Source organism: Alexandromys fortis, unplaced genomic scaffold, assembly GCF_014885135.2.
Source record: "Alexandromys fortis isolate MF-2015 unplaced genomic scaffold, M_Fortis_MF-2015_v1.1 scaffold_231, whole genome shotgun sequence".
Taxonomy (NCBI): Eukaryota; Metazoa; Chordata; class Mammalia; order Rodentia; family Cricetidae; genus Alexandromys; species Alexandromys fortis.
In genome coordinates this window covers 860,747-887,894 of record NW_026068613.1, presented here as the reverse complement: position 1 = coordinate 887,894, position 27,148 = coordinate 860,747, and the positions used below count along the sequence as shown (strand labels likewise).

At 46.4% G+C, this 27,148-nt stretch overlaps 1 protein-coding gene across 4 annotated transcripts in view; it reads right to left on the bottom strand.

Annotated features, from left to right (window-relative positions):
• Positions 1-26,148, bottom strand: part of Gramd1b (GRAM domain containing 1B) — a 174,052-nt gene extending 147,904 nt beyond the window's left edge. For 2 of the 4 annotated variants that reach the window (XM_050133480.1, XM_050133481.1), the window contains exon 1: positions 14,109-15,142. In XM_050133480.1, coding sequence (XP_049989437.1) covers positions 14,109-14,485 — 377 coding nt within the window. In that variant the 5' untranslated portion in view covers positions 14,486-15,142. Of the gene's footprint in view, positions 1-14,108; positions 15,163-25,894 lie in introns of those variants that run through there. The other 2 variants (XM_050133482.1, XM_050133489.1) reach the window with 2 other exon arrangements.
• Between the last annotated feature and the right edge of the window lie 1,000 nt (positions 26,149-27,148).

Sequence of the window (27,148 nt, the reverse complement as noted above, 5' to 3'; positions counted from 1 at the left end):
CTCCTCTTCCCTCCCCTCCCCTCTCCTCCCCTCCCCTCCTCTCCTCTCCTCTCTTGAGCTATCTAATCTACACTTTAGAACAAACCTCCCTGACAGTGGAACAGAAAGTCTGACAATCAAGCACGGCATTTAGGAAGTGGCTGAAGATGGGGAAGACACTTAGGAGAAAGGACTTGGGATTCTTAGGAGCTTTATAAATGGGCAAGTCATCTTTCCATGTAGAGTTGAAAATTCTTCCAAGAGGTTTGCCACAGTCCCAAGACCTCTCTAGAAAAACCAATTCATCACCTGGCAGTACGAAGCCAGGACTTTCCTAACAATCTGGAAGAAATGGCCCTAGTAAATAATAACTCTCCGAAGGAATCTCCAGGGTGGTGAGCAGCTAGTACCCCTCCATCTCCACCGCGGGAGCATAAGAGAAAAGTAGTCAAATGTACCATGGGGGTTGTCTAGATCTTAGGTAAAACTTTCTCAAAAACATAGATCAAAACATAGACAGAAGTAACCAAGAGAAGCAATACAGTGTTTTTACCCTTTTTTTTTTTTTTTTTTTTTTTTTTGGTGCGATTTTCCCACGTCAGGGAGACATGGGTCACCATGGACCCAGGTGTCGAGAGCATGTCAGCACTTGTGCTAAGTAAGGGCTGTTTTTGTGGAGAAGTTCCACCTGCCCAGAATAACCTTTATTGTTGCCATTCTATCTAAGCCTGAGACTCCACAAAAGGTCAAAAGGAGCCTCAGACTGCAATGACCCAGACTGGAACAATGTTGGCTAGACCGAGCAGATTACTTGGGGGTCAGCCTGGCACTAGCTGACATGCTTGGGCCGGAAACCACAACAGAGACTAAACGTTGTAAACACTTGGCAGGTCTCTTCTGCCTCCCGTGGTAAAGCTCTTCATCCCCTGGCTGCTGCAGACACTGCGCTGCACAGGGTTTTAGTCCTTTTCTCGCAGGCTGCCAGGACTTGCATCTTTAAAGTATTCAGCCTTCATTTGCGTTCCCTCCCTCCTTAAGACCCCCGGAATCTCTAGGAATCTTTTGTGGTGGATAAAGAGACCCCAAGATAACACCAAAGGTGACGCTAGCCAGCATAGCCTCAGCATTGGCCTAGACTGTCCATAATCCTGAGTGATTAAAAGTCACAGATATGTGGACTGGCAGACTTAACATGAAGCAGCCCTGGGTTTGAGCTCCAGTACCACATAAACTGGACACGGTTTCCAGAATCCTAGCACTCTGGAGCCGGAAGCAAAAGAATAAGAACTTCACTGTCATCCTCAATCACGAGTTTGAGGCCAGCCTGAACTACATGAGAACTTGTCTCGTGTTTTTAAAAAAAAAAATGGGTAGGAAGAGACTGCAAAGAAAGATATTAGGTAGAATTTTTGTTTTGTTTCAAGACAGGGCTTCTCTGTGTAACTCTAATTGTCCTGGAACTAGCTCTATAGACCAGGCTATCCTTGTACTTAGAGATCCACCTGCCTCTGCTTCCCAAGTGCTGGGATTAAAGGTTTGTACTGCTGCCTCCGCTGCCAGCATCACGACCCCCCTAGAGAGGTAGACTCTTACTTCAACCTACTTACTTGCAGAAAAGAAGTGGAGTGGGAGGAGGCTAAGGATCAAAGTCTGTAAAAGCTGAGGATCAAAGTCCCAGACAACACATCTCAGTGAACTTTCTGGACAGGGTACTGAATTAATGGAGGTTCTGGAAGGGTATCGCACCCAAGAAAAGCATGAGAGACCCTCCACCCACACCTCACCTCCTATGTTTCTACTCCACACCTTTCCCTACATACCTCTTTAGCTACATCATTCGCAATACACAGCATAACTTCGGTATCGCTCTGAGTTCTTTGGGCCCAGGGTAGGGGATAGGAACCCAGATGGGTCAGAATAGGTGCCCTGACTTGGAACTAACATTGGAAATAGAAGTAAAAGTGAAACAAAGAAGAAAAAGAAAGGGAAGAACCCCAGTAGTTGCTTCAACGGGATGTAAATACTTAGGCGGATGCTAAGAAAAGGGATGAATGGAAGAGGCACCAATGGGAGTGAAGCGGAGGTGTGGACACAGAACTATTGAGGATGGCAGACCAGAGAGAGCTCTTCTCTGCTGCTCCCAGGTGAACGCTTTTTTTTTTTTTTTTTGGTTTTTCGAGACAGGGTTTCACTGTGGTTTTGGAGCCTGTCCTGGAACTAGCTCTTGTAGACCAGGCTGGTCTCGAACTCACAGAGATCCACCTGCCTCTGCTTCCCAAGTGCTGGGATTAAAGGCGTGCGCCACCACCGCCCGGCTCAGGCGACCGCTTTTGGTTTTGTTTTGTTTGTTTGTTTGTTTTAAAAGTTTGGAGATAATTTAGAACTCTGATCTGAGATCACCTTGGGCCATAGTCAGGTACAAGATATATATATGAGGGCAGTCTAGCTGAGGACAGGGATTGAGTCCTTCTAATGACAGCATCTTCTGGACAGAAACGTAGAGGAAGGATGACCACCGAAAGAAAGAAAGCAAATGTTGCATGATAAAGTTACTCTGACAAAGTTAGTACATTAACACCCTGAAAGAGGCTCAGGAGAGCAGGCAAAGATGACCAGGAAAAAATACGGTGTGGCAATTTTACCTGTTTAAGCACACAGAAATTGTCTTGTTGGGAAACACCTGCCCTGCTGACCGCTATAAAAACCAAACCAACTGTTAAAATTCCAATGGCAGCTAGAGTTGGAATGTAAGGATTGGTGGTCTTGGCCTGAAAAGCCGAAGAGGAGTTGGTATGCTCCAGACAGGATTTAAGTGATGTAGTCCATCTGTTTTATCTGCTTATATTATAGGCATGGACCCATGAAGACTGGGCAATGCTTTTTCACACCTCATGCTATAAAGCGTAAGGCAGGGGACTCTGTCCTTTGAGGAATGTGAATTGGATCCAGACAGTCCAACCTCACACAACATGGGAGTGTTAGTATGGATGAATTCCTTTCAGGGTAGCTCTGCTCTGATAGGAGACTGGACTTACTCAGAGGCCTGAGAGAAGGAAGCAACAATTCCTTGGACAGGAGGTTACACAACGCAAACAGCTTATTCAAGATTGGGCTTTGTGGGGACTCCAGGAAGAGATATGAGCAGGGAGCCTCCTTTTCCCCAGACAGACTCTAGAGCTGCCTAGAACACTATGAGACCTGTCACCACTCAGACGGTGTCCTATAAATGGCTCTCACCCGATCAACAAAGACTTGCCGCCTGCCACTGCACATGGCAGTTCCAAGAAGAGCAGAAAACATCCTGTTTGGAAAGATGCCATTCTGGAGGGAAGAAGAAAAAGCAGATCAGCTGCACGGGCTGAATTATAGATGCTGGTTTTAGCAATAGTCAAAGAATTCAGCAGTGGTATAGCTCTCAGGCTTGGTCTTTTATTCTCTCCAGGGCCAGTGGCCTAGTCCCTGGTAAAGCATAAAGCAATGGAACCTAATCTGATGAAACATAAGATGATTTATACAGGTCACAAACCTACGGCTATCACTCTGGGAATTTGCAGGGTTTATTAAAACAGGATACTCTGATGTCACAAGAAGAAACCCCATGCAGGCTCAGGAGGTGTCTAGAACCAACAAGTAATATGTTTGCTCATCTATGGCATGATGATCTGGATCCATGATGGATGTAGACATGGCAATATTGCAACAGTACAGAGCCGGGCTGAGCCCAGACATACGCTGAGGCCCAAAATGTGAAGAACAGGGACAAAGACCACACATGGCAGGCTCCGCTGGAGACAGATGTTGGCGTAGTTGGCAAGGCTGGTTGATGCTGACAGCCGTAGGGCGCTACTAATGGGTCTCATCAGGAATAGGCACTGCCTTTGACCCTGGAGTACATAACTACTGGAAGATGCAAATGCCCAGGGTGCCACAGACAAACCGAAACAGAACACCCTGTACCAATTTGGAAGTCCAACCACCATTTCTTCAAAACAGGGGGCACACCTAACAGCCCATAGTACCCAACAGTTAGAAGGGGAGATTCTCTTCAGAGCAGTTGGCTGATAGAGAAAGGGATCATGAATCTGTGTCTACAATCAACAAAACAGGAGCGAAGGGAGAGTTTCCACTAGGTAGATTATGCTCTTTATTGGCAGACCTTAAAAAGAAAGGCAGGGGGCGGGACATGCTGGTTTGATAGTTTGCGTTCTAGTGCCAGAACGAAACACACAGGCTTGGGTAATAATAAAGAACAGAGGATGATTTGGGCCATGGCTCTAGAGGCATCACAGCAGCCCAAGCTGCGGAGAGCCTTCTTTATGGTCCTTTCAGGTGGGAGGCACCACAGAGTGAGACAGTAGGCAACCCAGCTCTGGGGTCTCCTCCTCTTCTTATAAAGTACCACGGGTGCTCCGCCCTTGTGACATCTTTGTTTCCTAACTGCCTTATTATGGGTTGGAACCCCCAATGACATTCACATATGAATTCGGAGATCGAGTTCCATACATACATTCTTGACGTTCACAGTCAAATCATAGGGTCTAAGAGATAAACCCTGATATCAAGCCTGATAACCACACTGTGGCCCCGACCTACTTGCCAATAGGCTCCACTTTTTTGTTTTCCTTTTATCTTTCTTCTTCCTCTTCCTCTTCCTCTTCTTCTTCTTCTTCTTCTCCTCCTCCTCCTCCTCCTCCTCCTCCTCCTCCCTCTCCTTCTTCTTCTTTTCCTTATACAGTTTCAACTTTCTTTTTCTTATCTGATATAGAAGTCATATATGGAGCAGGATATGGTGGCACACACCTTTATCCCAGCACTTGGAAGGCAGAGGCAGATCGATCTCTGTGAGTTCAAAGCGAACCTGATTTACATAGTGAGTTACTGGACAGCCTAGAGCTATATATAGAAAGAACCTGCCACAAAGAAGGAGGACAAGGTGGGGGAAGAGAAAAAGTAGTTACATGATTAGGACTGCAATCACAAGTGCCGGAAGCATGGCTAATTCCAGAGAAACTAACTATATTGTAGAACCACCATCAGAATCCCCGCAGTCCTCATGAGGCACACTGTGCTTCCTTATCCAGCACAACTGAGGTTAGGATTCAGTCAGCTGGGGCTAGAAAGATAGCTCAGCGATTAAGATTAGCTTGCTGCTCTTGCAGAAGACCGGAATTTGGTTCCCAGAACCCACATCATAGAGCCCACGACCAGGATACACAATCCCAGTTCCAGAATATGCAATGCCCTTTTCTGGCCTCTGCAGGCATCCGAACACATGCCTATACATACTTGTGCACAAGCACTCTTACACACACACACACACACACACACACACACACACACACGGGGCAGGGGTGAATGCAGCCAGGATTGAGGATGTAACTCAGTCTGTCTCCAATCCAGGCAGCCTTGGGTTCTAATCTCCATACCATGAGATACGGGACATAGTGGGGAGACTAAGAGAAGAGGATCAGAAGTTCAAGGCTATTCTCAGTGACATAGTGAGTTCAAAGCTGACTAGGGATACACTCGCTCAAACAACAATAAATGGAGCTATTATTTAAGACGGTCCCCTAGCTACCCTACTTCCCACAGATGGGGAACACTGGGAGAAGAACCTCTTGACTGGCGCTACAACCCGAAGTCTGCAGCAACATGGTGACGGAGCCCAATGTTCCTTCTACAGGGGACTGCTTGGACACATATTGAGAAGAAGGGACATGGCCAGAGAGGAAAAATGAACGATGGAGCTATATGATAGTGTTAGATTCAATACTGCACAGGCTCAAGAGAAGCTGTGCTCCTGCGCTCAGCTCACTCATGTCAGACACTGAACCAGCAAAGGCTTACGTCGCTGAGGCCACTCCTGCTGCTGGAGCCCCTCAAAAGTTCAAATGGAAAACTGCAAACTTGAGTGGCCTCCACTGGGAGATGTTTCTGCCTGACACAATGGTGAACTAACTAGGCTAGTTACTAGTGATTGAACAGGCTTCTAGAAATGTACTATTGACTCTGAACTTCTTTCTCCAAGACTGTTACAAGAGACCCATGATGCAAACTCCAGGGATGGCCTGTGGTATAATACAGAGTATGTGGGACTTTTGCCCCAGGTTCCAGTCAAGGAGTTCCTAAGCCCCACAGAATCAGCAGGGAAAAGAGGGTCTTTTACAAATCATGTGACCCTTTGATACACTGAGTTTATCAGAGTGGGGGATTTATAACTCCAAAGGTCCCTCAATCGGAAGGAAACACTGAACAAGAAAAGAACACTAGAAAATAATATGGCAAATACAACACTCAGGGTCAAGATTACAAACTATTTTGCTCCTTCCTACTGTCCTAAGTTTTGTACTTAGCTAGCTATTCTATTAGACTGGTTATATTTGTTGACTTTAAACAGGATTAAAAGTGACTTCTTCTAAAACGACAGGCAGGAAGAACAGTGGAGAACTCTGAAACAATGTGCCACCACGCTGGGTGTAGTGACAGACACCTACAGTACAGCGCTTTTGAGGCTGAGGCAGGAGGGCTGCGAGTGTGAGAACAGTCAGAATTCTGTAGTCTAGGTTACCATGGGTTGTAAAACAAGACTGTGCGTGTGTGTTAAATTAATTGAGCGCTGGCTAGGCATGATGGTACACCCTGTAATCCCAGCATTGGGAGGGGAGTGAAGTCCACAGTCATCCTCAACTCCATAGCATATTCAAGGCTAGCCTGGGCTATAAGAGACCCTGTCTGAAACAAACAAAAAGTATCACTAGATTAACCATGCATTGCCTTTCTGCATTTTCCTCATTGCTGGGACAAATAAGACTATGGTCATTGTTTTACAAACGTTTCCATTGCTGTAACAAACTGCTTGCAGCAGGCTAACATTATTTTTCCAAAGTCTATTAAGCTGTCATTTCTTAAGGTTCAAGGGCTCACATCCAGCACAATCCAAAGGTAGCAAAGACCAAGAAAATGTCCCTGTTTTGTGCCTCTCCTTCTGATAAAGTCACCAGGATCCAAGATTCAGATGGGGACTCTGTGATAGTGACCGTATCCAATCCTGCATACCTCAATAGACCAGACCCAAGCTGGATCCTCCAACAAATTCTTTTACCAAAAAGAGAGGTGAGAAAGGTTGTTATTTATCTCCTTCCTGCCCTCAGCCCCACCATTTCATGGCTAAACTCCCAGCAGAGCAGCAAGACAACAAACAGCTGTGGTCAAACCTCAAGGTAGAAGCTCCAGGCCAGGGACAGGCTCGACCCCAGTGATGCAATCTATTATCAGCATCGGGTAGAGGTCTTAAAAAGAGCCTGGTGCTGTGGGGTCCCTAGCAATGGGATCAGAACTTGTCTCTGGCGCTTGAGCTGGCTTTTGGTAATCTATTCCCCATGCTGGGATGCCTTGCCAAGCTTTCATGCAGAGGGGAGGAGCTTGGTCCTGCCAAAGTTGATAAGCCATGCTTTGCTGACTTTCCATAGGAGGCCTGCCCCTTTTAGAACAGAGGAAGAGTGGATTGGGGGCGGCAGATGGGAGGTGTGGGGAGGGAACAGGAGGAGAAGAGGGAGGGGAAACTGTGGTTAGTATGTAAAATAAATTAAAAAAAAATTAATAAAGGAATAAAAAAAAAAAGAGCCTGGTGCTTGAGAGCCAGAGCCTGTTAGGGACTGACCAAGACTTCAGGTCCCAGGTCTGAGTCTCAGCTAGTAGCCTCTAAGGAAGAATGGACAGGAAGCTGAGCAAACTTCACAGCATCTAACCAAGAACAGGCAAAGGCAGCGGGTATCCAGGGAAATACCCCGAGGTCTCCCCTCACCCCTTCACTACTGTCTTCTTTAACCAATAGCCTTAGCTCTGCATGGACATGTTTTTCTAGCATTTTAAACTATGTGACTTAACTCAAAAATCCAGAAACACAGTTGAAAACAGGAATGATTCAAATCAATACTGTCTTCTTCCTTGTCTTCTTCTTCTTCTTCTTCTTCTTCTTCTTCTTCTTCTTCTTCTTCTTCTTCTTCTTCTTCTTCTTCTTCTTCTTCTTCTTTTGAGGTATAAGAGATTGAACTTGGGGCCTCATGCCTGTTAGGCAGGCCTTCTATCACTGGGCTACATCACCTGCTCAATATTGCTTCTGGAGGTGACACATGGCTGCCATTGGAAGCCAAGGGTGGCCGACCACTGTCTGAAATCTTTTCATCAGTTCAAAGCCTCCACATCCTGCCTCCTTTCTCCTGCTTGAAAGCCCAGGTTTCATTTTCATTCTGTATTCCTGAGGGAGGCCGTTAGCTGTTGCTGGTAGTGTTTTTTTGTTTTGTTTTGGGGAGATTTCTTTGTTTTTTTGTTTGTTTGTTTGTTTGTTTGTTTGTTTCAAGACTCGGTTTCTCTGTCTAGCCTTGGCTGTCCGGGAACTCACTCTGTAGACACAGCTGGCCTCCAAGTCAGATCCGCCTGTCACTGTCTCCTGAGTCCTAGAATTAAAGGCTTGGGTCTCCTGCCTGGGAGAGGTTTTAACCCCCCCCCCCCCCCAGAGAAGGTACTCCCTTCCATCTCTAATGTTGTTGGGCCCCAACATAATTCAACTATGTTCTCCTTCACCCCAGGTAAATAGCCCCTTGGTAAGTCACACACAGCTTTGGGCTATACAAGAGGGAAATCAAATCCCAAGAAGGCAGAGGCGCCAGGAAAACCCTCAGTCTCCCTAAAGCTCATGTACACACGGCAGCTCGGCAACCACGTCCAGCCTCTGAACACCTGCTCCAGAGTTGGCAGCTTCCTCACTAGGGTCAGGAAGAAAATTCCCCGCTGGCAGTTTAGCCATTCAGGCGCCTTAATGAAAACCGAGTAAGCCAGACGCCATCGTCAGCGACTAGCATAGCAACTGGGGGCTACACAGTGTCTGGGAGGGACTACCCGAGAGGGGTGGGATTATCGCCTGCTCATCGGGTCCCACGCTCATCGTGGTCTCCTGTAATTGGCTGAGCGCATAACCACATGGAAACTCTCGAAATACCAGCTCCCACAGAGGAACCTGGCCGGCGTGAATCAGCCCACAGGGCTCCATCTCCACGTCTCAGTTTCCACAAACTATTTTAATCTAGAAACCACATCTACAGGCAAAGGCAGGCTGCCTTTCCTGGGGTAGTCGGGCCTAAACCATCATCGTTGCCCACACGCAGCTGTGCCTCCCACACGTCCCCCACCCAGACTCGCTCAGCAGCTTTCCCGTGCCTCCAGAATTCCCATCTTGCCTCATACGCAACTTCTCCACACCTACACCTTCTCAAGCACGCGAGGTCAGCAGGCCAGGACTATAGAGAACCCGGGATTGGAACGAATACACTGTTCACATCCTAACCTTGCTCCTGTTAGACCAGGAACAAGTTAATCTCCTCTACCGCGGGTTCTCCCCCGTGAAGCCTACCTCAGGTGACTGTTGTGAGGATTAACAGTGATCATGAATTTAAGACACTTAACAGGCATCTTGCCACAAAGTAAGATTTACTCCCCGTCTCAAGGAATTATGGGGCTGGTAGAAGTCTTTGCTCCTTAACCCTACCTGCGCTGGCTGCTTACTCCATATGCTAACCGTTTACAGTCTCCTCTACATGGCTTTGTTCTTTTGTGGGAAGAGGGATGTGAGTTTCTTTTTCTCTACCACACAGAGCAGTGTGTACTACAGAAATAATAACCAAGCAAAGTCGGATCGAGTAGAGTCTCTGGATGCCCAAACTCACCCTGCTCCCTGCAACTATCAGAAAACGCAATGGAGAATCAAGACAAACATATCGATAATATATACCTGCAACCAACCGACCAGCTATCCTAGCACCACAGACATAGCCCAACACACCAGACTGGGCAGAATTGGTGGGTACCAAAGGTCAGATGGAGCCAAACAAAGAGAGCTCTCTCTAGCAGCTAGCCTGCTAGACTGTGAGCAACAGGTACAGGGTAGGGATGTCCTACAGAAACCGGGGCAGGTTGACTGAGTGAGAGACAGCTAGAAGACGCACAGGGGAGAAGAACAAAGAAATTCTTGTGTGTCCTCCAGAAAAACAGGCTGCAGTTGTCCACGGCCCAACCCACCTGTCCCACGCCAGCTTTTCTTCTCCTCTCTTAAGAAGCATTCTGGGATACATGGCTTTGCCTGACTTCTGACTTTCTCCCAGAATTCAGGAGGCCATAGGAGACACTAAATGCTCAGTTTGGGCTTTAAACAATTCCCACAACCATTTTTGGCCAAGAGATTTGTGAACACATGCAGGCATTAATTCGATTCTTCACATTTTATTGTCGTTGTTGGTCTGGGACAGTACTGACTCAGCTTGTCCCACCGAGTTATTCATTGTTCAGAACCTACACTGACTCCCACTGAGTCAATACCACTTTGTAGATGAAGAAACTAAAGCCAGGCATGACACACACTTGTAATCTCAGCATTCGGGAGTAGAGGCAGGAGGATCACTAGTTCAAGGCCAAGCTTGGATGCATGAGACCTTGTCTCAATAAATAAATAAGTGAATGAATAAATAAATGAAATTATCTAGTCCCAAGGGTTTTGTTATAGCAACAGAAAACAGTAAGATAGCCATCCATTTCCATCGCCAATAGACATTTGGTCTTCTCAAATTCAGAAGTCTATAAAAAGGAAATTAGTGGATATCTAAAGCCAGTGATCCAGATGGGGGGGGGATTGGGGGCTTGATAGTGCTAGCTAAATGGTATGGCTGTGTGTGTTTGTGTGTTTTGTATGTGTGTGTTGACAAAAGGATTTTTTAAATTAACTGTGTGGATGTGTACACACATCTATCAATATAAAAAAATGGATTCAATACTTTTTTCCATCCTGGCATTAAATACTGTTTTCCACAGGGCCCTGTGCATGCCCTGTGAGCACTCTACTACTGAGCTAGATGCTCAGCTTCAAATTCATTAGGATTTGAAGATTAATTGTGTGACATCTAAATCATATATTTTTTATTTTTTATTTTTTGAGACAGGATTTCTCTGCATAACAGCTCCTAGCTGACCTGGAATTCACTCTGTGAGTCAGGCTGGCCTCGAACTCACATAGATCTGCCTGCCTCTGCCTTCTAAGTGCTGGGATTAAAGGTATTGCCACCACGCCCAACTTTTCTAAATCATATTTCAATAACTTTGTTTAAAATAACTCATCTCCCCACTAAAAAGTTCTCAGACTTGTGAATAAGGAGACTCTCACTTCAGAAAGAGGAAAGGAACTGTTTATCATCAGTGAACGCCTATGGGTCACCACCAGGGGGCAGGTAGTGGGCAGTGGAAACAGGATGGATGCGGATGGACAATACTCCATGCTGTGCTGCTTTGACTTTGGTTCTGATTTGCTATTGTTTGTTTGTTTGCATCATTGAGTCCAGGCTGGTCTGAAATCTACTTCATAGCCAAGGATGACCTACATCCCCAGCTCAGTCTGCCTTTTTCTACATATGCAGTTGGCCTTCTGTATCTCCCAGTTCTGAATTTACAGATCCAACCAGTTAGAGATAGAAGAATTCAGAAAAGAATTATCTATACTGGACATATATGGACTTTGTTTCTGACTAGACCTCACTGTATCGTCCAGGCTGGCCTTGAACTCCCGGCCATGCTGCTCCAGCCTCCCTAATGCTTGGATTACTGACCTGCAACTCCATGCACATATAGAAACAGACTTTCTTTCCCATCCTTGTTCTCCAAATAATACAGTACAGCAATTATTTAGACAGCATTTACACTGTGCTTCTTATTAGAAGGTACCTAGAGATGACTTAAAGTGTATGAACACAGGCCACCAAAAGGACCAGCAGGCAAAGACACTTGCCACTTGCCTCGACACCCAAGTTCAAATCCTGGAATCCTCATGGTTGAGGAGAAAAATCATTTTCTGAAGGTTATCCTTTGAGCTCCACATGTACAAGCAGACCTATAACACACGCACGCACACACACATGCACACACACGTGCACAGTGAAAAGTTATAGCTATGGGAAAAATATGTATGTGTTATATGCAAATACCATGGCACTTTATATAAGGAACTTGGTGACTACAAAAAGACCTGGAGCCAACCTCCATGGATACCAAAAGATGAGAAGACATACATTTTCTTCCAACCCCATATGCCAGCACATTAAAAAATAAATAAAACTGTCTTAAGCTATACCTAGGAAATAAAATAACCTTCCTATTTTTAAAATTATCCTTCCTACTTCAATAAAAAAATAATATTCTACTATACCCTTAAATAACTCAAAATCAGAAACATCTTCCTTCCATTTGCTCAGCTCCCCCTGCCTACGTTAGCTAGCAATGGATGACTCTCTCCTCTATATTTTGTCTTCAGTAGATGTGGCAAGATGTCAATGCCTCTTTTCGGGTCTCTCACATTTGAGGAAAAAGTACCTGAGCTGACAGGCTGGTCTAGCTTGTGATTAACCCCCATCAATCCTCAGTTCCCTCTACTCCGCCAAAAAAGCAAAGGGTGGAATGCCAGAAAAGAAAGACCTGTTGCCTCCAAAGCCATAACTGGGAGAAACTGTACAGTCACTGCAAACAGGAGAGAGATTTCATGGTAAATCACTGGGAGGAGCCCCAAGACTCAGAAGGGTCATCTCCCTCATAACACAAGCCTAGCCCTCAGCACCACGAAGACACACCACACACGCTAGTTTCTTTCGATTTTCACCATATTGCTCCCTTAGTCCATCTTATGCACCTGACCTCACAAGTCTCTCGCTGTTTTCTTTATCCTATCTGCACTTGTCATGGTTTTAACCTCTCCCTCCCAGGGCTTCTTCTATGCCTCCAAGCTTCTCTTTTTCTTGCACAACCACTACAGGTAACAATGGACCCATCGCTTTAATGTCAAGGAAACTTGCACGCCTCAACTTCTTTTTGTTATCTGGTGCGTTGATTTGTTTTTGTTTTGTTTCATTTAGGTTTGGGTTTTTGAGATGCCATCCTTTCCAGGTGACCAACGCATATCTGTAAACTCCAAGAGTCTTCCTGCTTCCACTTCTCAAGGTCTAGGATTACACGCAGGTGTCACACAGTTTCATTTGCTTATTATGTTTTGGAGATGCTGGGGGCGCCTTTGTGTTAGGCAGATATTTCTTTGTTATTAGTGTCCTATCACACTTAGCCTCCACATCCCTTCACATCCTGGAAACCCTTCTCAGCATCACCACCACTAGCTGGTGCCACTCTTGAGCTCTTGAGAGCCACTCAATAAATGCTTCCTAAGTGAACATGAACGAGGCTGCGCAAACGGGGTGAATGAAATGATCCCCATTAAAGTAATTCATTAGTTACCACCATCAATGACAACAACAATGCCCCCGCCCAACAGCACAAACATCCTGCTAATGGTCATAGCCCCTGAGACTCAAAGCAAATGGGGGTGGGGCATGGGATCCACGAGTAGTGGGGACTCCATGACACCATAGAAACTTCCTGAAGGAGTACCCCACCAAGGCTTGATGTGTAACTACCCTGCAAGTTTCACACCAGTTCTTGGATGTGGGCAGCAAACACCTACCTAGCAAAACTGGAGCTGGCAGGGTGATCGAGAGACGTGCCTCTGACAAGATAGGCTATGTGATGAACACTTCACTTCTGCCTAGGCATCTGGACCTGTATGAGCATCTTAACGTAGGAAAAATGACAAAAAGTGAAGTGGAATTCGGAATTCCACGTGGAGGCGCCACTTAAACTTCTCTCGCTAGCCCTGGCCATCTCCACCGGTACAATGGAATCACAGCACTCTCTCTACCTTAGAGTTTCCCTGAGGATGGAATTTGGAGGCAGGGAGAAGCACTTACTACAATAGTCTGCACACAGCAAGGGCTCAACAAATACTGATGCTATTTTACCGTTCATTCCTGCCGTGAGGATCAAGAGATGAAACGCAGCATGAATCTATGTCAGCCTATCAAGTCCCTAGTCCTGAGCTGTGGAGACAAAACCTCTAGCACTGGTGCCCTGGCAGCTCCTGAGCCTTGGTGACGTGAAAAGCTCCAGCTTTGGTCCCGGAAGTTTCCACCAGAATGCCCTGGGGCCCTAGACGGCTCTGGGGAGGGGCGGGAGGTGCAGGGGAGGACAGCTAAAGAGAAACGGGGACCTACCTGCTCTCACTGCACTCCTTCCGCTCCCTCACCCGCAGCCACTTGCGGAGCAGGAAGCGCTTTCGGCGTGGGGACGCGCTGGGTGTGGAGCAGTTGGACCACGGGGTGTCCTCGTCGCTTGAGGGCGTAATCTCAATGGACGGCAGCTGCAGGAACTCTTTGCCCGGGGCCAGGACGCCGGGTAGATCTGGGGTTACCAGTCCACCTTCCAGGCTCTGCTCTTGCACGTTCTTCATTCGGCGCATCTTAAAGCGCCGGCGGCGGAGCGTGGGGGTGGACGAACTGGACCACACCGCGTTGCCCTCGGGCGTGCCCTGTGGCTCGGGCACCTGCAGAGCGGGCAGCTGCAGGTTCTCCATCATGTTAGCTGCCGGCATCGGGGTCCCTGGCCGCTGCCCGGTGCCCTCCACCTGAAGCCTGGCTCGCGGCTCCCACTCGCGGCTCCCCACCCCGGGGCCGGTGGCACTATCCGCTCTCACGTTCAGCGAGCAGCTCGAGTCTGCCAGTAGATCAAGTTCCTTTTCCTGGAGCGCCGCGAGGAGGGGACTGGTGGGGACGCCGCCTCCTGCGGTCTAGAACTTTTCGGAGTGCGCTTCCTCACGCAGTCCGCCGCGGGAGAGGCGACTCCGGGCGTAGCGGCTGTCTCCTGCCAAGCCTCGCCACCCGGCTGCCCTCCTGGGGCTTCCCTCACGCGCCCGCGTGTTTGTCTTCTGCTGCGCTGGCTCGCACTGCCGGCTTCTCTGCCTTAGCGGGACTCGGCGGCCCCGGGCCCCAAGGGGCTGCGCAGCAAACTCTCAGTGGTTTGCGTTCAGCAGACTGCTTTGGGGAGCCGGCTTGGCGCTGCAGGAGCGTGGAGGGCTGGAAGAGGCAGTGGTAGGAGGGAGAGGAAAAAGAGAGAGAAAGAGCAAGGGAGACACTAGATAAAAGCAAAAAAGGTGGAGGAGGTGGAGCTGGGTGTTGAGGCGGGAGTGGGTTGCTATCCTGAAAGGACACGCACGCACAGGCAGCGACAGCCGTGTAACTGTACACGGAATCCCTTGGGGAGGGACTCTACCTCCGAGTCAACGCTGCTCCAATCAGCCTAATGAAATAAGAGCACAATCCAAACTTTCTCAGGGCAATGATTGGCCGAGCAGTTCTGGTTAGCAAACTCCCTGCTTCCCCCCCCCCCCAGGGGGGGAGGAGAATCAATGGATTCAGCCCACACTCTCAGACCACCCAAGATACAGGGTTGAGGGAAAACTAGGGGACTTTTCAGCGGAATCTCTCTCTCTCTCTTCTCCTAAGAAACGTGTATTCTTTGAGTCATTTGGAGGGCTGACGGGAACACTGGGTATAGTCAGAAGGACAAAGGAAGGTTCCTGAAGGCTGCTTCCAAAATGGCAAGCTGGGAGGAAAAGACGGTTCTGTAGAATGAGCCGAGGACACTAACGTGACACAAAGGACAGACAGACCGACTGGATGGAAAGACACAGGACACATGATACCAGTAAGGAAAAGAGTCTGCCCCTGTACAGGGAGTGTGACCCTGCCAAATCCATATCCTCATTCTAAGGAGAGGAGGGTGAGCTAAGTCAGACAGCAGCCTCTCAGAAACCCCAGAGTCAACCTTCTGAAACTTTCTGATGCTGCTTCAGACTGCTGGGGGCATGGGCTGGCTACAAAGTCTACTGTGGCTGTGGGACTCTGAACTCGGAAATATGGAATAATCTCTCTAGTGTATCAGTGTTTTACACCCCGTTCCCCAGAGGCAGGTGTACCCTAAGAGGTGGGGTGTAGAAGTGATCTGCTCTGGGAAGACATTCTTGGTGGGACTGAGCCCAACCTGCTGGGCTACAGGCAAGGAATTTGCCTCTTCAGTGGCAAACCAAAAGGAACAACAAAGACCCCACTATAAGGTGTACAATTTGACCTGTTCTCTTAGCTGCCATTTGTCAGTCCAGTTTCCCTTGGAGGGATAAAAACCACATCCCTAAAGGTCATAAGAATTCACTGCAAAATAGAGTATATCCCTACAGATCAGTAAGACATCTGAGGTAACAGCTGGACATGTATCAGACCACCATGTCTTGCAATGGCACATGGGGGGTGGGGAGCGGAGATATCCTGACATTACACAACGTCCTTGAGGCTGAGAAAAAGAGGAAGTGCATCTGGCTGACTAGCCAGGGCCGGGTGCACACTTCTGACCACTCTTCTGACCCTTCGTATCCGGCTGCTGGCTTGCACGGGCATGATTTGGTATCCCTCTATTTTAACTCCTGCTCACAGTGGAGAAAGGAGACACCCCTTTCCATCAGGTGTCAGACCTGGCAAAGAGCAAGACAGCTCTTCCGGCTAAGAGCAGGAGCCTAGGCTGGGACACTTTGGAATCAACCAACGCTCTACATAGTTTGTGCGCTGTCTTGGATCTCCTCCATGGAGGACCAATTTGTAGAGGATAGACAGCTTCCCAGTTCAGGGAACCTGCCTGTTAGATGGACTGTTTTTTATTTATTTTTTAAATTATGTTAAAAATAATACCAATCAAAATTCCCACTTCCTCCCCTACTCCCACTTTCTCTCCTATTTCCCCACCCCTCCCCCAGTCCTAAGAGAGGGCAAGGCACCCTGCCCTTGTGGGAAGTCCAAGGCCCTCCACACCACATCCAGGCTGAGCAAGGTATGCATCCAAACCCAGACCCAAAATTATGAATATGGTATGTACTGACTCATTGGTGGATTCTAGCCTTAAACAAAGGACATTAGCCTATAGTTCATGATCCTAGAGAAGCTAAGTAATAAGGTGAACCCAAAGAAAAACATATACTTTTTAGATGGACTGTTGATATACAGGAGCAGTCTCTGCGCTTAAGGGAAGCAGGACACTGCCATTCATTTGGAGCCCCCAAAAATTTAACAGATAATTTGAAGAAAGAGTACACCACAATACCACACACACTGTCATAAACCTTCTGAATTTTAATGCATTGCTCCCAAAATGAAGAAGAGCCTCCAACTTCTTCCTCCCATGCACCTCCGTCAGGTATCCCACAAGAGAGCCTAGACCTAAAATCCTCTGAGGTTTCAAGCAAGCTTTGGGCACAGCAGTGGTTGAGAAGGACTGCTTACATTTCACCTGACCTGAGGGAAAACCTCTGCCAGACCAAAGCTAAAAGGTTCTCACTTGCAAAGGAGCAGATACCCAAAGCATCCCTTGCCCCTGACCTTGTCGGCCACTCCCTTCCACCTGCAGCCTCTTCTTTCCTTATCCTCTTCACCCATCAAACCCCTAATCAAAATTAGGAGTTCAAGTTCATTCTCACTTACACAGAAAGTCTGAGGTTATCCTGAGCTAGAAGGACCTTATCACAGAACAAAACAAAACTAACTAACAAAAAGAAAGCCAGACCTCACACCCTCAGACCCTGCAACTGTCTCTGCTTACTTTGGAACACAGAGAGTTGCAACTGTCAGCAGTTGTCCCCTCTAAGATCCCCGAGAAAGAGCCAATTATTTCTTCCTTTGAATATTTCCAATATGCTTTTTATTTGTATGTGAACTTTAGACTTTGCAAAAAATGTTCTCATACATCACATTGCGTCTTCCAAGTGACCTTAGGACTGACATAACAGAAGTTACTACCCTCTTCTTGCAAGCATTAATGTGGAGCAGGCTGCAGAAACTTATTCAAGGACTCCCATGAATGACAATGACTAATATAACAAGTCCAGAATCAGGCCTTCAGAAACCAGCGTAGAGGCCAGCAAAATCATCTAATGGGCACTGACTCAAGAAAGCAGTGCCCTGGTCGTTCCAGACTGTAGCTGTTCAGTTCCAACAGCTGTTTTTACAAATAGGCAAAAAAAGAAGCACAAATCTGGAGGGAGGTCAGTTTCCGAAAGCAGCTGATGGAGGTTGTCATAGCAAAAAAATACCCACAACTCCTTTTCAGACTTGCATCCTCTCCTCCCCACATTTCCTCTCTCTCTCTCTCTCTCTCTCTCTCTCTCTCTCTCTCTCTCTCTCTCTCTCTCTCTCTCTCTCTCGTTCCTTTCTCTTTCTCTTCAGTTTTTAGAGACAGCCTGGGCAAGAAGCAGCGTGTGTGTGTGTGTGTATACCACCTCAGTTCTCTGGGAAACTGACCTCGTGTGTGTGTGTGTGTGTGTGTGTGTGTGTGTGTGTGTGTGTGTTGGGGGGGGGATGGTGTCCGGAATGTCCCAACCCCCAACCTCCAACCCCATATCTAGGCCTCCCAGTTTAAATGAATGGATCTCATGTTACCAAGTGGCTGTTGTTTATTCTCAGCCGTACAGGCTCTCGCTTCCTGTCGACACAAGACACCCAGCACCTGTCTACGACTTCTGGAGACCCGCAATGGCATAGTCTATTCTCTGGAAAACTTAACTAACAGCTTTGAGAACAGATGTCTCCTGAGTACACACTTAGACAGAGCACGCTGCTAAAGGTGCAGTCATGCCCCAACCCAATGGACAGAGACTGTGTTCCACGCAGCATCCGTCCAAGTGCATGGGCAAGAGCCGACTAGGAATCTGTGAATGGAGTTTGTGACTTGCAGGAAAGCTGGAGGTGGGGACAGAAATGTAGCAGATGCTGCGACAGGAATGGGCAGATACTCCCCTCTAGTCTCTTTTTTACTGAAAGACTTTGTGCAAAGGGCAGTGTGGGGAACTCACGTTCAATGACAAACGTGTGCCCAGGGTTAAGACTGGTTAGCGACTGGAATGCATGGCCAAGCCCAGTTAGGAATGGCTTTCTCTTTAGGCTTTTAAAAGATAACTGGAGCCTAGTTAGAGCAGTGGAAGAAAAGAGATTATCTTTTTTTTTTAAGAGATTATCTTTTAAAGGCCCATATCCATCCTACCAGTGTGCGGATCTAAGGCTCAGGTTTTCTGCTTTAAAACAAAAGCAATTTGGCAGGCACTTGGCTCATTCCTGTAATCTCAGCACCAGGGAAGCTGAGACAGGAAGCTTCAAAATGCAGGTCCAGTCTAGGCTAAATAGCAAGAGCCTATCTCAGGAATTAATGGATTAAAATGATTTGGCTTATGTCCCCAAACAAAAACTGGTCTGAAATGACTGCTCTTGGTTGCAGATGCTTTGATCTCTGACCTTACTGCGGCCCACAAACTGCTTTACCACCTCATACAGAAAGCTAGAAACACAGAGACGGTCACTAGGGTAACAGTGAGGCAGGGAACAAGGCATAGAGAGTATGGGATAAGAGAACAAATGAAGAAAGTCACTTGAATCCGCCTTTTCTATTTATCTTCTATTTTCTGAGTTTCCTCTTCACTCCCCCAACTGCTTAGAGGAGCTAACCACTTAGAAAGCCTAAGAAGAGAGCTTCTGAGATGGCTCAGTGTGTGAAGTTGCACGCCAGCAAAGCTGAACTCCTGAGTTCTAGCCCTGGGAACTACATGGTAGGAGATAACCTACTCCGGCAAGCTGACTCCTGACAGCCAAGTAGACCACAAATATGCAAGCATTCACACACACACACACACACACACACGAATAAACAAACACTTTCTGGGATTTTTTTTAACAGTCGTAAAGAACCATGTTAAATTTGTGTGTCTTGGGAAGCAAGATAGAATAGGAAGCCAGCTCTAGCTAAATGCAATCTAAAGAAAGCACAGCTGACCAACCACCACATCCAACTCCTCCTGAGGATAAAGAGCCTTGACGGACAGTCTCTTCTTCGGGAGAACAGAGCCTTGGAGAGCGCTCTCAGCCTTGGGCAGTGCACAGAATTGGCAGAGGCTTGCCTCCATCAGCCTTCACAGGCACAAGGGTGATCTCTAACGTCACCCGGTCATCCAGGGAGAAGGGCAGCCACCAGATAAGCCCTCCAGTTTCATAGCTCTTCAGAGAACACTTGGCATAACATTTGGCTGTCCTTCTCTGTGACACCAAAGTACAGGCAAAGCCATCCCCTCTTGTCGCTTAAGTCTTGCAAGGACAATCCTTGTGCAAACCAAGGCTGGCAGCAGCTTCCTAAAGTCACCCCCATCTTACCCTTGACTGGTCACACCATGCTCTAGGTAATCCGGCTGCATTCCTCAGAAGCAACACAGAATACCACACACACACCCCACCACCCCGCCCCCAGCACGGACTACACTCATGCTAGTAGAGCTTCAAGTCCCTTTCGGTCGCTCACAATCAGATTGGATGCGGCCATTCCCGATCTGTGCACTCAAGTTCTTGACTAGTAGCTTCCTCCTGGCATGCTCATTAACTCTAGAACCACAGTAAGCACTTAGAACAGAGATTGGCACTTAAGAAGTATTCTATTACCCCGGCCTTCATAGCGTCTGACTGCATTTCTCATACTTTTATTGGGAAAAGGACTATTTGTGTTGGTCTTCCATGCAGTTTATGGTTACAAGGAGCTGTGAAATTGGAGCACCACGTAAACTCCTTGCTGAGTGCTGGAGACCAATCAAGAGAAATCCAATGCAGTCCGTGTACTGTGCACACTGTTCAGCGAGTCACGGTAACTCATATGCAGATGAGAAGTGGGTAGAAAGATGAGAATGTTCTAACTAGAGGGAAATAGGTGGTCCACGCAGGTCCCGTGGAGGAAATGGTATTTAAGACTCATGATATGAAGGCAAACCCCTATGGTCATGGCACTCACAAGTCTGAGGAAGAATTGCTTTGAGTTTGAGGCCAACTTGAGCTAGTAACTTCTGAGCCAACTTGGGCTAGAAGAGTGAGACTTTGTCTTGAAAACAAAAAGGCTCAAGAATGAAATAAGCAGAGAAAAATAAGATAGTAAACGTTTAAACACAGAAGCCACAGACATGCAAAACTGGAGTTTTATAAAGTAAGGGCGCAGGTTGGAACAGATGAAAAGGTGTCCTGCGAGATGAAGGAAGATAAATTCATTGTGGTGAATGTTTATGTTAGATTTCATTTTTTAAACAAAAGGATACAAGTTAAATAAGTTTTATTTGATTTCTTTTTATTTTTAGTCATTTTTTTCTTTCATTTTCGGTGGATAAAATGGCATTAGTGACTTACTCCTGACCTGTACTTGGAAGACTATTAACTCTGGCTGCACTTTGAAATACATATAGAAAGGAAACAGATCATTTAGGAGACTGTCAGTTGGTCAATGTTTGGGAGTATTAAATTTCTGAATAGCAAACAGTTCAGGTAAAAATATGGGTGATCAGAAATAGGGCAGGAAAACAGAGGGAATGAGAGGAGCTGAGTGAGGAACATGGGGCCTGTTCAGATGTGTTCAGAGACACAGAATGCGAAAACAAAACAAGCAACAACATCAGCAAAAAGCCACAAGAATGAGCCATGGCTTTGTAGTCAAGGAAAGTAAGGAATCAACATTGCTTACATGGGAATGTTGAGAGGATTATACCATGCTATTTGCCCATGTTCATAAGACTCGCCAAGTGGGAAATGGAAATACATTTAAGTTGGGGTCTGCTACAACTCATGCTTTTTATTCCCCAAAGACTGAGACAATTCTTTTACATCTGAGAATTAGGTCTCTCATGACCTCTGAGTTGGAGCAGCAAGAGAAGAGATGACATTGCTGTGGGTTAGAGAGTAAATACAAGGGATAAAGGGCTTGACTGCAGAATCGGGTGGTTCTTTTCAGGAATAGGGAGGAGACATTCATTCATTTGCAAACCATTCTTTTTAGTCAGGGTTGGTTTGAGAAAAGGTTCTGCTCTGGCCTTGAATCCACACCCTCCTGCTTTAACCTCCTCTACAGCCTGGAGTTACCTTGGGAGGAGTGTAGGGGTGGGGGCAATGTGGTTTGTGTTTTGCTGTTGCTCCCCCTTTAAATTGTGTGTGTGCTTTATTGCCGGGAGATGTTATGTTTCAAGAGAACAAAATGTGACTGCATGATTATGCCGTTTAGAATGGAGTTCTGTTTATACCTGCTAAGAAAATTGAAGCCTGGTGGTGTACCTGGTAATCTAACAAATCAATCAAAAAAGCATTTAATATTCCCAGGCTCTCGGCACATCTAATAGTAGGTACTATAAGGAGGTTTTTTTTCCCCCAAAAGTTTGTGTAGAAGTACTCATTTCTTCCTAAAACTATTTCTTTTGAAAGCTCATCACGGATGACTCTAGCTTCATCTGCTTCAAAGCTGGAGGAGGGAAGTATAGAGCAAAAAGCCAGTCTTAAAAGTCCAATTTGAAAGGAAAAACTACTTGAATGTACCACAGGTAGTTTGAACACATGGCAGAAAGATCCCAATCCAAAGAATGTCACAGAGGCGACTATGCAGTCCAGGGCTGCAGGTTTGCGGAGGAGATTTCCAGGGAAATGGAGGGGTGGGTGTGCTTCCAGCAAGCACAGTGAGGCAGACAAAAGAGTTGGGCACGTTCTAGATCTGCTAACAGAACACTGTGTTGAGTGGGATGGTTTTTCAGCTCGCTGAGGGTTGCGGGGGAGTGCAGAAGAAGCTCAGAGGTGAGTCTGGGCTTTAAGAAAACATTGCTCTGATCACAGAATCCCAGGAGAGTGAGGCAAAGGTTTCAGTGATCTGGTTCAACCACCACAACATCCTCCTTGCTCATTTTGTTCAGTGGAAAGCCAACGGACAGAGAGATGATGTTATTCTTCTAAAACGTAGGGACAAGGCTGACCTTTACACAGAAAGGGTTCTGCAGGCCCCTTGAAGTTAGAAGTCAGAGCTACAAGGTTAAGTCCTGCCGGGGGAAGGCTCTTAAGGTGTAGAAACGATTCCTTTTATGCAACTGAGCAGCCAACCACTTTTTATTTTCAGGCTGGTCTCTACCCCTTCCATCAGAAAACAGCAGCCATTTTTCACAGATAAACAAGCCAGTACCTGGGACTACTGAGCACCACGCTCCAACCACTTGTAGAGCTGAACAGAATCCTCATAACATTTTCTCCTGTGATACAACACTGAAATCAGACAGGTCTCGAGACAGATGCCTGACTTGCTCTCTTAGGATATGATGCTGCATTTGCCGAGCACCAGGGACGGTAGTCGTTACATACTAAGGCCAAGAAAAAAAATTATAAGTCACTTTGTTACAATACATGAAGAAGTTGAAGAGAGGTGGGCTCGACAGATGATTTTCACCATTGGCCTTCTTATTCTGGCCCTGGACTCAATTCCCACTGCACAATGAATGAGTCATTTTTCTTTCTGCAAGCCACACAGCTAGAGGGAGTGTCTGTAAATAATTGATTCCTAAGCAGGCCCGCCTTAGCTGCGGCCTTCTGCCCGTCGTCAGCTGTTTCTACTTTTCAGGAATATTCCATATGCTTCCACCGTGGCAACCCTCTGCCCCGGAGCTGTCCCACAGGCGAGCAGCATGCTTGCCTCCCTAGCTCCTCCCTGGCAGTTTCCCCTGAATCACTGTGCTCACAGTTCACATCTGTGCCAGCGACTACACAGGATTTTTACAGAGTTTGAAACTGAGACCTGGGAAGGTGAAGACAGTAGCGGTTTGCGAAAATACAGATTTAAGTCAGGGGTAGTCTCAGAGGATCACCTCAGTTTGTGAGTGTGAGGCCAGTCTGGGCAACAGAAATAAGTATAAATAAATAAATAATAAAAAAAAAAACACAGAAAAGAACAAACATGATAGAAGCTAGATTTAAAACCATAATCTTCACTGGCGAGAAAACTCGGAGGGGAGAGTTCTTGTCAGGTATGGACAATGTGGCCCTGGGTTCAATTCCCACTACCACAAAAGAAGTTATATTAAAAATGATCTTTTAGATACAAAACAAATAATATGTCTCACAAAAAATAATTTATGAAATTGTTTATTCGAATAGGTAAATTTTTCAATTAACAACTCGAGTAAGGCAAGAGTCTTGCAAAGGACTCTATTAAATAACACAGGCTGTCCACACTGTGAACTTTCAGTGTTCATCTCTGGCTGCAGACTGGACTTCTGGGTAAGTATCTAGCAAAGGAAGGCTTACTTCCTATTCCCTTAGCCACGCCCTAAATGAACCAGGTACCTTTGGGAGACATTAATTCTGCCTAATGGTTGGATTTCTTTTTCTTTGTTTTGTGTTGGAAATAGGTCTCACTTTGACGCCCTGACTGGCCTAAATAGAACTCACTGCATATACCAGGCTGGTCAGGAACTCACAGAGATCCACCTGCTCCTGCAACCTGAGTGCTGGGATTAATGCTGGAAATCACCACACCCAGCACAGCTGGGCATTTTTATGAATATTCCTTATGTGATAGAATTATAGTCCTAGAAGGAACATTAGATATTTGCTGCAATGCTCGCCCACTTTCAACCCTATCTTACGATTCATGATGAGAAGTGGAGGTACTAGCAGGGTAAATCTTGGCCGGTGACCACAAGGCTGAAGTTGGAAACTCCTGTGTGTTGATCAAACATCTCTGGGTCAAATTCTACCTTAGTAACTTCTAAGACTATTTTCTGAAGTAGCATTTTGACTTCAAAAATAATTTTAAAACAAATTGTGCAGAAGATTCCCTAACAGCCACATACATCATGATACACATACATCTAATCCCCCAAAAGGCAACACAGAACACGCAAACCAAACACTAGCACTGTGGGAGTGCTAATCCCAATGTGCGAATGTTTAGCTTTGCACATAACATCTAACAGGATGTTTCTCTGCTTTCCGGAAGGCTCTTTGCATAAACAGAATGCCTTTACGTAGGAAATTCCCCTAACGCAATTTTTCAAACACTTTTTGTGTCTTTTTGTTTTGTTTATTTTGGTTGTGTGTGTGTGTGTGTGTGTGTGTGTGTGTGTGTGTGTGTGTGTGTGTGTGATGCAGGGACTATGCACGTGCAACAGCGTGCGTTTAGGAGGTCAAAGGTCAGAGAATCAATTCTCTCTTCCAAGCACGTGTGAGCTCTGAAGCCAGTCTTCAGGCCTGGAGGTAAGGGCTTTTACTCCCTGAGCCATCTCTCTGTCCCTGATAATGCATTTTAATTATTAGTTGATGTTATAATCTCTAGATTCATTTATATTAAATATTACACAACTCTTTTAGGAACAACACTACTTACTTAATAAAAGTCATCGGTCACTTACCAGCTTGCATGCTCAGCCCTGTGAGTTTAAAATAAACTTGGGACAGTTAGGTCTTAAAAAAAAAATTAAAAGTCCACCAGATGTAGGTTAGGAATAGTTCAGTGTCCTAAAATTCACTTAAGGCTTCTTGAGCCAAGCACTGTATATTCTCACCTGAGCCTTATAACAAACCTATGAGTTAAATGTCATTTCCCGACCCCATTTTCAAGATAAGGAGACTGAGGCCTAGGGAAATGAATATGTTTAGGTGTCAAGATGTGATTCAAACCTAAGCATTCTCAACCCACCCAGTGTTCTCTCCACTCCATCATCAGCCGACTTCTGTGCTGTCAAATCTGTATTCCTAGGTGCTATATAAACTGGTTCTCCCTGCCGTTTAGCTTTGTGAATACTTGTATTTGATTTCCAACTTGGTAAACAAATTAATGTTTAGAGTTGTAATTCCACAAATGGAGACATGTTGTTCTCTTGTTTAATTTAGCCAGCCTCTATTAGCTCCTTCAATAAGACAGACCACAAACTTAATGCCAATCTCTCTCCAGGCATTCATATTGAATTCTAAGTATTTTTTTAAGCAAAGAAACACAGCTCCAAATATCCAGCAGAGCGCCTTTACCCAAACTCCCAGCAGAACTTCCTAGCAGCAAGAAACAATTCATGTTCGGACGGCATAAACATTAATTAATAACGTAAATGTAGCCCTAATTGTGTCTCGAACTCCTCTCTTACCTGGTAAAGAGTCTACCCATAGGTCTCAGCAAAGCAGCAGGACTGGGGGAGCCCTGCACTCCAAGGCCTCTGCTCCCCCAAAGGCTTGCCAACTGGACACTCTACAAAAGGACTGCTAACGTGGAAAGGAGAAATCTCCGTTTTAAATGAAGCTGGCTGTCTTCTCCAGGAATAGCTCAGTAAACACTAGAAGACCTTTAAACAGGCCTTCTCCATGGCCTTAGCTCTGATTTTGCCTCCGCAGGTAGATAACCTCTTTACGGATGTAGTCAGGCAATGGCTTAAATCTTGATAGTCAGAGCAAAGTCTCCTTTCTTAAAAGCATGCTCACGTGGTCTCATTCCATGCAAGGCTGCCTCCTCTGCTGGTCGGACCTTGGACCTTGGACCTTGGACCCTGGAACCTGGACATTAGTTTCCAATCCCCACCATAATGGAATCTCCCCAGTTTGACTCCAAGAACAGCTAGTCAGCTCTCACGCACCCTGTAAGGGCATCAGGCTCACCATGATGCTCACTCCCCAGGCTCCAGTCTTTCTCCTGCCACTCCACCTACCACCCAAGTGGAAAAATCCCCCTCCTTCCTTCAGGAACCAGATGTTTAAAGTGAAGAGTTGTGAGACTCCACCCACAGAGATGGTGACGTGCAGAGGGAACATGCTGGGGACAGTCTCATTGTAGGGTTGTTCCAGATGACCTTGGGTCGGTCACTTTTCTAAGGTTCTACAGCCTTCCACAGGTCAGGTGGTTCTGTCACAAATCCATGTCTGCCCCTGTTCTTCCAGCTGTCCTGCAATGCCTCGTGGCTTCTGTCTTGAGAGCATCCTTCATAACCATTGGAATCAATCACTGTAATATAAAATAATCTCAAAGCCATCTCTTCTCATTCCACCAGTACCCCCTTGCGTCATGATCACTATTGCCGTCTGGTGCTTGGAATCCACCCCACTGCCTCGTCCCCCAGAAAGCGCAGCACTCCAAGCTCTATCCCCTCCAGCGCTGTATCAGAGTTCTGCTGTGGATTTCCCACCTCCCACTATACCTGGCCTACAAACAGGATTTATGTCTCATTTGTTTTTTAATCTGTGATGGATGAGATCACTGCTTCATCCCGAGCCTTAAGAAGGATTGGCAGTGGGGTCTGTAGGGGTGGGTGTGGGCGGCCAAGTTGGGAGAATTAAAGATATGCCCAGGTGTTGTTTCCTTGCCTCAAACCCTCTAGAGAGTGTTCTTACGCTGCAAAGCCTTTTTGGAG